General features: G+C 39.9%; 1 protein-coding gene across 1 annotated transcript; it reads left to right on the top strand.

Moving 5' to 3' along the window:
* Positions 1-97: 97 nt before the first annotated feature.
* On the top strand, positions 98-4,890 carry EXOC8 (exocyst complex component 8). Its single transcript, XM_007989794.3, has one exon. It carries the CDS (start codon positions 205-207, stop codon positions 2,380-2,382), a length of 2,178 nt encoding a protein of 725 aa, XP_007987985.1. The 5' UTR covers positions 98-204; the 3' UTR covers positions 2,383-4,890.
* Positions 4,891-12,088: the final 7,198 nt, after the last annotated feature.

Here is a 12,088-nt window from a genome sequence, read left to right as displayed (position 1 = left end):
GGCATTCCTGCGCAGGCGCAATGTCTGCGCTCGGCCCCCTTGCGCAGGCGCAGTGTCTGACGCTCAGACCCGGCGCAGGCGCACTCGTCTCGTTCCAATTCCTGCTTCCTCAGCCCAGGAGCTCGGCGGGTCTTGGGTGGGTGTAGACAGCCGCGGCGGCTGCGGCGCCGATAGTGACAGTGAGTGCGTGAGACCCGGACGGAAATGGCGATGGCGATGTCGGACAGTGGGGCGAGCCGCCTGCGTCGGCAGCTGGAGTCAGGGGGTTTTGAGGCGCGGCTGTACGTGAAGCAGCTCTCGCAGCAGTCGGATGGGGACCGGGACCTCCAGGAGCACCGGCAGCGCATCCAGGCGCTGGCGGAGGAGACGGCGCAGAACCTGAAGCGCAACGTCTACCAGAACTACCGGCAGTTCATAGAGACGGCCCGTGAGATCTCCTACCTGGAGAGCGAGATGTACCAGCTCAGCCACCTGCTGACGGAGCAGAAGAGCAGCCTGGAGAGCATCCCGCTTACGTTGCTGCCTGCCGCAGCTGCCGCCGGAGCTGCTGCCGCCTCTGGCGGGGAGGAGGGAGTCGGTGGGGCGGGGGGCCGAGACCACCTCCGAGGCCAGGCCGGTTTTTTCTCCACCCCCGGGGGCGCCTCCCGCGACGGCTCCGGTCCAGGCGAGGAAGGAAAGCAGCGCACTCTCACTACCCTGCTTGAGAAGGTGGAAGGCTGCAGGCATTTGCTGGAGACGCCGGGACAGTACCTGGTGTACAACGGGGACCTAGTGGAATACGATGCCGACCACATGGCCCAACTGCAGCGGGTGCACGGCTTTCTCATGAACGATTGTTTGTTGGTGGCTACCTGGCTGCCGCAGCGGCGGGGGATGTATCGCTACAACGCTCTGTATTCCCTAGATGGTTTGGCCGTAGTCAATGTCAAGGACAACCCGCCCATGAAGGACATGTTCAAGCTGCTTATGTTCCCCGAGAGCCGTATTTTCCAGGCCGAAAATGCTAAAATCAAACGAGAGTGGCTGGAAGTGCTGGAGGAGACCAAGAGAGCCCTCAGTGAGAAAAGGCGAAGGGAGCAGGAGGAGGCAGCGGCCCCTCGAGGGCCACCCCAAGTGACTTCCAAGGCCACTAACCCATTTGAGGATGACGAAGAAGAAGAGCCAGCTGTTCCTGAGGTAGAGGAAGAGAACGTGGACCTCTCCATGGAATGGATCCAGGAGTTACCTGAAGACCTGGATGTCTGCATTGCGCAGAGGGACTTTGAAGGGGCTGTTGACCTGCTGGATAAATTGAACCATTACCTGGAAGATAAGCCTAGCCCACCTCCTGTAAAAGAACTAAGGGCCAAAGTGGAGGAGCGAGTTCGACAGCTCACTGAGGTGCTGGTTTTCGAACTCTCCCCAGATCGTTCCCTGAGAGGTGGTCCCAAGGCTACTCGCAGAGCAGTTTCGCAACTGATCCGGCTGGGCCAGTGCACGAAGGCCTGTGAGCTATTTTTGAGAAACAGGGCAGCCGCTGTTCATACAGCAATTCGTCAGCTTCGCATTGAAGGCGCCACTTTACTCTATATTCATAAGCTGTGCCATGTCTTCTTTACCAGCCTTCTTGAGACTGCAAGAGAATTTGAGATTGATTTTGCAGGCACTGACAGCGGCTGCTACTCTGCCTTTGTGGTCTGGGCAAGATCAGCCATGGGCATGTTCGTGGATGCTTTCAGCAAGCAGGTGTTTGATAGTAAGGAGAGCCTCTCAACAGCAGCTGAGTGTGTAAAAGTGGCTAAGGAGCATTGCCAGCAACTGGGTGATATCGGACTGGACCTCACCTTCATCATCCATGCCCTTCTGGTGAAAGACATCCAAGGGGCCTTGCACAGTTACAAAGAAATCATCATTGAAGCCACTAAACATCGCAACTCTGAAGAGATGTGGAGAAGGATGAACTTGATGACGCCAGAAGCCCTGGGTAAGCTCAAAGAAGAGATGAAAAGTTGTGGGGTAAGTAACTTTGAGCAGTACACAGGGGATGACTGCTGGGTGAACCTAAGTTACACAGTGGTTGCTTTCACCAAACAGACCATGGGCTTCTTGGAAGAGGCTCTGAAGCTGTATTTCCCAGAGTTGCACATGGTACTTTTGGAGAGCCTGGTGGAAATCATTTTGGTTGCTGTCCAGCATGTGGATTATAGTCTTCGATGTGAGCAGGATCCAGAGAAGAAAGCTTTTATCAGACAGAATGCATCCTTTTTATATGAAACAGTCCTCCCTGTGGTGGAGAAAAGGTTTGAAGAAGGTGTGGGGAAACCTGCCAAGCAACTCCAAGATCTGAGGAATGCATCTAGACTTATTCGTGTGAATCCTGAAAGTACAACATCAGTGGTCTAATGCTTGGGTTTGTTTATATGTATGTATATATATATAGAGAGAGCTTATATATTATTTATATTTATATTAAGTTGTATTAGCATACTCTTTATAGTTTCAAACACAACTTGAAAATTAAAAGTGCCCTCTTAGAATACAAAAATCAAAAAGAGGAAAAGAAGTTAAATTAAGCCCAAATAACAAAAATACTGGAATTATTAAAACGTATAGTATGCTAGCTATCCTTTTAAATTATGCTAATTCTCTTCTGAAATTATGGTCACACTATACACTATAGCATTTCAGTTTTATCCTTTGATAAAACACTTTTTGTTTTCTGTTTTTTTGGTTTTTTTTTTTTTGAGACAGGGTCTCACCCTGTTGCCCAGGCTGGAGTACGGTGGCAGGGTCACAACTAACTGCAGCCTTGACCTCCCAGGCCCAGGCAATCCTCTCACCTCAGCCTCCCTTGTAGCTGGAACCACAAGCTGGCACCACCATACCCAGCTAATTTTTGTATTTTTTTATAGAGATGGGGTTTTACCATGTTGCCTAGGCTAGTCTTTTCTTTCTTCTTTTCTTTCCCCACAGTATATATTATACAGCAGAGTAATAATATCTATAAATACATAGAGTTTATGTTGTGCAAATTTTTCCAGTTCACTAAAAGCTTTCCTAAAGGGTACAGTGCAGTATAAAACACCCTGCCTCATATATTTCTCCTCAAAACGTTGGACTATTTGGGAAAAAGAAAAGCGTTGGGAAAATTGGTTTTAGGGTAAGTTTTAGTCAAAAGAATTCTTTCTTGAAACTAGCTGGTGTGTGGATTCAGATACTCTGATCCTTACAGAATCCAAGAGGAAGCTTTCATAAAAACAATTCAGCAACTATTTCTAATATTATTTGAATGGCTAATTTTCAGTTGCTAATTAGCAGCTTTGTAAGACTTGATTCAGGAGCGTTTACTTGGAAATCCTAAGGACTATAATAAAATTTTTCAACATATTTCTAAATTGCGTGAGTTTCCAACTGTAGCTTTTGCCTTTGTCACATTTTAAAAAATAATAATAGGCAGAACACATTGGGGACTCTGGCAGCGGTTGCCAGGTTTTAGCTGCCATCGCTTCAGTTTAAGATATAGCTGTCCCATCCTCCCCCATTCAGGCTAGGATATATAGTGGCCTAGATGTCATGCAAATGGAAAAAAAGTTTTAACTGAAATATTTATTTAGATTTCAGGGTCTAGATGGATGGGAAATTAGAAAAACATATGCAAATCTCAGTGTTCTCACTATGACTACTCTGAGCAGAGATTCGGTTTTGTTTCTTTTTGTACCAAAGTGAAAACAGGTGAGACAATGTGCCCAAAACAAAGGGAAGACAAGAACCTTCTGTGACTCCTAAAATGTTCCATGCTGCATTTTTCTTGTTTCATTTTTTTAAACATGAATATAATGCTTCAAATTGTTTAGTAAAACAAAATCAGAAATGTGAGCTTCCCAAGGTTTCTAAACTATTGCTTCTATTGTATATTCTATAACATTCTTTATACTTTGAGAGAAACTATGCTTGCTGTGATCCATTTTGTCTCTAGCTTCTAGTTGTGATTCTTGTCCATAAGCACCAAATTTGATGCCCATGATTTCAAAAGGTCATTTCTTTTATCTAAATGAAAATGGTGGTACTAAGACTGTGAAAATTATGTGAAACCTAAAATAGTTGCCAAAGTGGCTCAGGGTTGTAAAATTCATTGACTTAATTATTCATGTGCCAGATCAACCCCTTTATTTTCTCTTTACCTATGCATATTTAAAATATTGGAAAGTATCAGATTTACAGATTTTCTTTTGACTAATTTTTTTCACATAACTTTAGGATTTTCGAAAGGTATAACCATAACTGGATATCTTAGCTGAGCAAAGGCGGTTATAATTTGTCTTTTTCAGATCACTGGAAATTGTTAAAATTTTGTGGTAATTATGATTATTCTGTGCCATTTACAGTTTCTAATACTATACTGTATGAAATATGTATAAATATATGATGCTGGGTCTGTGAAATGATACTTCTGAAATCAAAATTCCTCATAAGGCATGAAGTTGTAAAAACTTAAATGTGTATAGTTAGATATTTAAATGGTTGCTTCTTCATAGAATTGTCTGCTTTTTGAAACTGGAAGAACAGGATTTTCTTCAGGTAAAATCTGTGTGTTCCAATTACAGTTGTAGCTGAAGGAAGTATGCTTTAGGTAAGTCAATTAGTATGGTAAGTTGACAAAAGACCCCCAGTGTTGTACCCAGACAGAACAATTATGTTACATTCCTCAAAGTGGAGTGGGCTTTCTTCTCTAATTATTTTGTTTTATTAAACTCAAAGACAAGTTCTAAAAATTGAATGCAATGAGAGATTGTCCAGAAATATAACATATACTAAAATATACCACTTAAGCATTGATTGACTTTTCTTGTTTGCTTCAAGAATGTAAAACTTGTCACATGAGCTTGGAATCATGGGCTTGATTGAATTAATTTCTCTTGGGAAAAAAGACACCTTGTGGCATTAAGTCTCGTTTTGATTAAAGCCTCATTTCACATAATTGCAAAAAACTCACTTTTGTTTAATATACTACCTATAGTTTAATTATCAGCACTTGTATTTTGTAACTTGATATCTTACCTAGGATTGGGAATTTGGGACATGACATGTACTATAAAAGTCAGTCTGTGTACATATTGCTTATTGATGTGCTGTGATATGAGGGAATCTGAAATGTTTCATAAAAATAAAGCTTAAACATTGTCTTACACTGGATAAAAGTGATATTACAATATATATCTATTGCTCTTCTTTAGTCAGTATTCAATATTTTTATATTCTTGTTACTGAAATATTCTTTGAAGACCTTAGTTTTTTGTTTTATTTATGTGGGGAGGATAGTTAGGAATCAGTTTTGCTAAATTAAGTAAGTGTTCTGCTTACCATCAGAATTGTGAATAAATCAGATCTCAATTTTTTAAGATTTCCTTGAATGGAAAATTTCAGAGGTACAAAGTGTGAATTTATTCTAAAAAAGTAGATTTTATACCATCTGCACATTGCTAAATAAAAAAAATAAAATGTAGGCCACAAGACCTAGGAACTAAATGACAAGGCCCAGCATTTTTTTTTTTTTTTTGAGACAGAGTCTTCCCATGTCGCCCAAGCTGGAATGCAGTGGCGCGATCTCTGCTCACTATGTCTGCCTCCAGGGTTCAAGCCATTCTCCTGTCTCAGCCTCCTGAGCAGCTGAGATTACAGGTGCCCACCACCATTCCTGGCTAATTTTTGTATTTTTAGTAGAGATGGGGTTTCACCGTGTTGGCCAGGCTGGTCTCGAACTCCTGACCTCAGGTGACCCACCGGCCTCGGCCTCCCAAAGTGCTGAGATTACAGGTGTGAGCCACCATGCCTGGCCAGGCTCGCCCTTTTGAAAGTAATATGTATATACTGAGGAAATTATCTCATATTTAAAAGTATCGAATGCTATGCTTCATATTGATTGTAATGTGGGAGTGCAGAAGACAAAATAATTTTAAACATACTTTGTCCTCTTAAGATGCTTAGAAATTGGAAAAAGTCGACAAATGTGAGAGAATAATCAAATGCACAGCTGTGTACAGTGGGAATACCAAGGAAGAGACTAGTGTACTTTTAAGGAGTTCAGAAAGTTCTCATGGAATTGTTGGCATTTGAGCTGGTCCTTGAAGAATGGACAAGATTAAATGTGCAAAGAAAAAAGAAGAGGAGGACCTGAGCCCAAGGCACAGAAGTGGGAATGTGGGTGTCATATGAAGAGACCTTCCTGGATAGATTGCAGAGTTTGGAAAAGTGTAAATAAGCCACACTTGCCTACAAAGGAAACTTCAATCCATATGCAATGTGCAGAAGAGTTAAAGTAAAAAGTCAAAGTCCTCATACCCCAACAATCCCACTCACCAGAGGTAACCACTAGTAAGAATTTCATATACATATTTTTCCAGAAATTAGATCATACTCTGCATACAGTTCTGCATCTTGATTTTAGTCACTTAGCAATTCGGTGTTTTTAAGACATCTCACATCAGTACCTCTAGCTGTACCTCACTGGGTTTTTCTTCTGCGATTGGGTAGTAACCACAGTGAATGAATATATCATAATTTTGCATTTTCCAGTTACTTGGTTGGCTTCAAGTTTTGGTGATTACAAAAAAGAAAAATTCTGAAAACCTGTGCACATCCTCATATTTGCTTACGTGAACATACCTATGGGATGTATTTTTAAAAATTACTCTGCCAAACTGCATTTTAAATTTAAGCATTACCAGTTGCTCATCAGGAGCGTTAAATCATCTTAAGCTCTCTCCAACAGTATAGGAAAATACCTGTTTACATGAATGCTCATAAACCTGTATTCACTCATTGTTTAATAAGAATAGTCTTGCTGGGCGCAGTGGCTGAAGTCTAATCCCAGCATTTTGGCAGGCTGAGAGCGGATCGCTTAAGCCCAGGAGTTCGAGACCAGCCTGAGCAGCGTAGGTAGACCCCCGTCTTTACAAAAAATAGAAAAATTAGCTGGGCATGGTGGCATACACCTGTAAGTCCCAGCTACTTGGGAGGCTGAGGCAGGAGGATTGCCTGAGCCCAGGAGGTTGAGGCTGTAGCGAGCCATGATAGCACCACTGCACTCTAGCCTGGGGGACAGAGTGAGACCTTGTCTCAAAAAAAAGAGTCATCTTCTTAGTAATAATACTCATTGTTACTAATCTTCTCTGTGAAAAAATAGCTTCTAGGTTGTTCTCATTTTTGTTTGTTGGTTGGTTTTTTGAGCCAGGGTGTCTCTGTGTTGCCCAGGCTGGAGTGCAATGGTGCTATCGTGGCTCACTGCAGCCTCAGCCTCCCTGGCCTGGCCCAAGGGATCCTCCTGCCTGGCTAATTTTTAAATTTTTCTATAGAGACAGGACAGAGGTTGGGGGGGTGGGGTGTTCACTTTGTTGCCGAGGTTGGTCTTGAACTCCTGGACTCAAGCAATCTTCCCACTTCGGCCTCCCAAAGTGCTAGCATTATAGGCATCAGCCACCATGCCCAGCTTCTAGTTTTGTATGTAATTATGAGGTTGAGCAACTTTTTCTGTTAAGCTTCCTGTTTATATATTTTGCCACTTTTCTCTTAGATTACCTGTGTATTGTGATTTTGTGGGAGTTTATTGTATATTTAGGAAATTAACCCTTGATGTGTACTGCTGTAGTTTTTCTTAGTTTGTCATTTGTTTGTATAGCCATGTATTTATTTTCATAGTATGGTAAATTTTAACCTGTTACAAAGCCAGATATATGTGGGTTTTTTTCTTTATGACTTCTATGTTTTGGGTTAGACTTGGGAAGGCCTTATCCATGCTCAGATTCTAAAAATATGTTTTTCTTCTAGTAATTTGTTACATTTTAATATTCGAAGTTTGCTTCACCTATTATTCATTTTAAAGTAAGTGGTGATGGCCAGGCACGGTGGCTTACACCAGTAATCCCAGCACTTTGGGAGGTGGAGGCAGGCAGATCACCTGAGGCCAGGCTGGCCAACATGGTGAAACCCCATCTCTACAAAAGTACAGAAATTAGCCAGGCATGATGGCGGGTGCCCTATTCCCAGCTACTTGGGAGGTTGAGGCAAAGGTTGCATATGAGCCGAGATCGTGCCATTGCACGCCAGCCTGGGCGAGAGAGCGAGACTCCCTCTCAAAAAAAAAAAAAAAAAAAATGTAAGTGATGATGTCAGAATGCAATTTTCCCACAAACAATTAGCAAATTTTCACAACAATTTTGAATTGTCCTTTTTACCCACTGATTTGAAATGCCACTGATACTTCTATTTCTGTTCAGTAACAAGCTATTTTGGTTAACTGTAGTTTTGAAATTTAATAACTGGTAGGGCTGGTCTCATTCTTCTGTCTCAAGTTTTTCCCAAATGCACTCGTCCCTTTGGTCTGTGGGGAACTGGTTGTAGGACCTCCCTCATATACCAAAATCCACAGATGTTCAAGTCCCTGGTATAAAATGGTATATTATTCGCACATAACCTATGCACATCCTCCTATATGTTTTAAATCATCTCTAGATTACTTAGATGAGACTATCGAATACTATGTAAATGCTATGTAAATAGTTATACTGTATTGTTTAGGGAATAATGACATTTTTAAAAGTCTGTACATGTTCAGTACAGACACAGTTTTTTTTAAAAGTATTTTTTATTCCTGCTTTGTTGAATCCGTGGATGCAGAACCCATGGATATGAAGGGCTGACTATATTCTCACATATTTATTATTCAAGTTGTATTTTGAATGATTTTATGATAATCTTTTACCGAAGGGCCAACTGTATTCTCATGTTTATTCAAGTTGTATGACAATTTCATATCAGCCCCCAAAGAATTGACATTTGGATTGAAATTATATTGAGTCTCTAGATTAATTTAGGGAGAATTGACATCTTTATAATTTTGAATCTTCCTATCCATGTATATGCAAGTGTTTTGTATTTCAGTGGCATTTTCAAATTTTCTTCAGGTAGGTCTCTTTCTTGGTCTTTATTCCAAAGCATGTCATCTGTTAACGCTTTTGTGAATGGAATGTTTACCTCCATTATGTTTTCTGATTGTACATAGAAAATCCTGATTTTAATTACAAATATTGTAACCAGTGCCTTATCTAATTATTTTATCAATTTTAATAGTTTTCTGGTTGTTCCTTTGGTGTTTTCAAGTATACAATTACATCAATTGCAAATAAAGATCATTTTACCTCTTTTCACTTTTCATACATCTTATATAGTTCTCTTAGTAGTCTATGTTAAGATAAACATCCAAAGCTATGTTATATCATTTTTTTTGCTCAGTATTCATGGGAACATTTTTCCTATTTTGCCTTGAAACATGATGCTGGCTTTTGATCATCATGTAAAGGAAAAAGTCTACTGTTCCAGCTAACTGAGATTTGTGGGTTTGATCTTTTTAGTTCAGGAATGCATATTGAGTTGTCAAGTGACTCTCAGCGCTTATTGAGCAAATCATTATTTTTCTCTTCCATCATATTAATGTGGTGTTTAAAACAGTTTTAACACTGAATCACATTTACACTCTATGAGTCACTTTTATTTGGTTGTAATATATTATTAATATATTGCCCAATTCCAATGAATATTTCATTAGGATTTTTGCATTGATATTCATTATCAATATTGGTCTGTGGTTGTGTGTACGCTACCTTTGTCAGGCTTTTATTCACAAAAAGACTTGTTTTAAAGGTATGTGGAGCATAATGCTGAAATGGTAGGACACATTCCCATTTATTTTGATTCCTAAACAATGAGAATGAAAAAATACAGTGTGGTACAGGTGACTTCCATCACTTCAAATCATAATTAGCCACTCTAAGCTTAGGGACAGTGTAAGTTCTTCCCAAAAAGAGATAAACAGAAACTCTATTGAATCTCTTCCCCATTTCAGACTACATCAGAGCTTGTATGGGATGTGGAAGACGTTTTTGTATGTCACGTGTATTCTGTATTTATTGAGAAATGTGTTATACACACACAGACAATATTTGCAATTTTTGTATTCCCATCAGCTTCCCTAGAGCAGTGTTGGGCATAGCACAGACAATTGATAATTGCTAATTGAATTAATACTATTAGATATATTGCTTTAATAACTAATGACAGTTCTCATTTATTGGTGCTTAGCTTGCACCAGACACTTTACACACATTATCTCATTTAATCCTCACACTAACCATGGAAAATAGGTGTTGCTATGCCATTTAAAGATAAGGAAAGAGGCCAGGCATGGTGGCTTACGCCTGTAATCCTGGCACTCACAGAGGCCAAGGCGGGCAGATCACTTGAGGTTAGAGTTCAACCCCATCTCTACTAAAAATACAAAAATTAGCCGGGTAAGGTGGTCAGTGCCTGTAATCCCAGCTACTCAGGAGGCTGAGGCATGAGAATCACTCGAACCCAGGAGACAAGGGTGCAGTGAGACAAGATCTCACCACTGCACTCCAGCCTGGGCGACAGAGTAAGACTCTTATCTATAAATAAATAAATATAAAGATAAGGAAAGAGACTCAGAGGGATTGCTATTTGGCCAGGTGTCTTGCTGCTGAGTGGCAGAGCCAGTATTCAAGACCATGACCCTGTTCAACTCCAAAGCCCATGTTCTTTTCACTCCATCTTTAACTAAACAATTATGTATAAGCACCGTGTTTCATATCAGTGCTTCTAAGTAAATATTCTGAAGACAACATTTTCTTGATGTTCTCAATTAGTAAGAATCAGAATCTTTGTCATGAAAAACTATGACAAAGAATCTGTGAGCCTTCACTGCAGGGATCATTTATCAACGATAATGATGCTCCTAGCAATGTGGTGCATCTTTATCAGATTTTATTTAATCTTCATGTCAACCCTACCAAGGAGGTGATGTTTTGTGAATGTAAATAAATTGCAAGCAATCCGGCTTGCAGAGGGTCCCCTAAACGAGTACTAAGCAACATCTGAACTCAGACAGCCTTCCTCTAAGGCTAGTATTGTTAGGCACTGAATTATATTATTGGATTTTAGTATTATAATGTTGACACCTCACTAGTATAGACTGATCTTTATTTCAAAGGCATATCAATCCACAATTTTAGGTAGCCTGTTAAAAGTACAGGTACTGTATTACCATATTTTAGAGAGTATTATTTGTGGTTTTCCTTTTTAAAAAAAGTAGCAAATTGAAGTTTATGAGAGAATTAAAACCAAATTATTTCCATTAATACCAGTCAGTACATCATTGAATTCTGTGCAATTGGGAATACTACATAGATTCTCAAACATGCAGAAACTTCACTGGGCATTAAGATAGGTATAACTTAGCTCCTGCAATAGATGGGTGAAACTCCTAAAAACTGAGTGAGTGACATTGACACAGGAAAGCTGCAGGAAAAGAGCATGTTTTTTCCTCATGTTGTATTCGATCAGTTGACCTAATAAGTTGACTTAGTTTCAAATCTATTAGTTTACCTTGCTAAACACATTAAACAAAGTCATACAAGCCAAGCCAGTCTTGGCAAGTCTCTTAAAGTTATCTGTGTACATATTCTCATTGCTGGTGGGAATTTTGTCATTCAAAATTTTGTAATTTTGAATTCTATAAACTGGGACACCTCTTGTGGATGGCAATTGGTAATATTCATTCAAGTTACAAAATGTACAAAACTGTAGAAGTTATTTGACCCAGCAATCCACTTCTGGGAATTTATCCTGCAAATACATTTGTGAGCTTCATAAATGAAATGTGTTCATTAAACAAATGTATATGATTTATGAACAGATGTTTTATTGCAACATTTCTTCTTTTTAATTAAATAAATTGTTTTAATTGGGAAGCCTCCTGAGCCAAAGTAGGCTCACAGACTTTGTGCAGCACTTTTTGTCATAGCAAAAGATGGGAAATTACCCAAAGGTGTATCCATAGGAGATTTATTTAATAAACTTTGGTGCATGCATACAATGTAATACTATGCAGCTTAAAAATGAATGTGCCCTGTATGTACTGATGTGGCAAGATCTCTAAAATATATTGTTAAATGGCAAGCAAGGTGTGCAACAATAGTATAGTATGCTACTTTAGGAGTAGAAAAGGAGAAAATAAGATTGTAAGTAATATTTGCTT

Source organism: Chlorocebus sabaeus, chromosome 25 (assembly GCF_047675955.1).
Source record: "Chlorocebus sabaeus isolate Y175 chromosome 25, mChlSab1.0.hap1, whole genome shotgun sequence".
Classification (NCBI taxonomy): domain Eukaryota; kingdom Metazoa; phylum Chordata; class Mammalia; order Primates; family Cercopithecidae; genus Chlorocebus; species Chlorocebus sabaeus.
The sequence above is the reverse complement of the archived record's forward strand: the minus strand, read 5'-3'. Positions and strand labels throughout refer to the sequence as shown.

Excerpts from the sequence above, each read along its gene's own strand:
- EXOC8 (XM_007989794.3), top strand. The coding sequence starts at position 205 with ATGGCGATGGCGATGTCGGACAGTGGGGCGAGCCGCCTGCGTCGGCAG.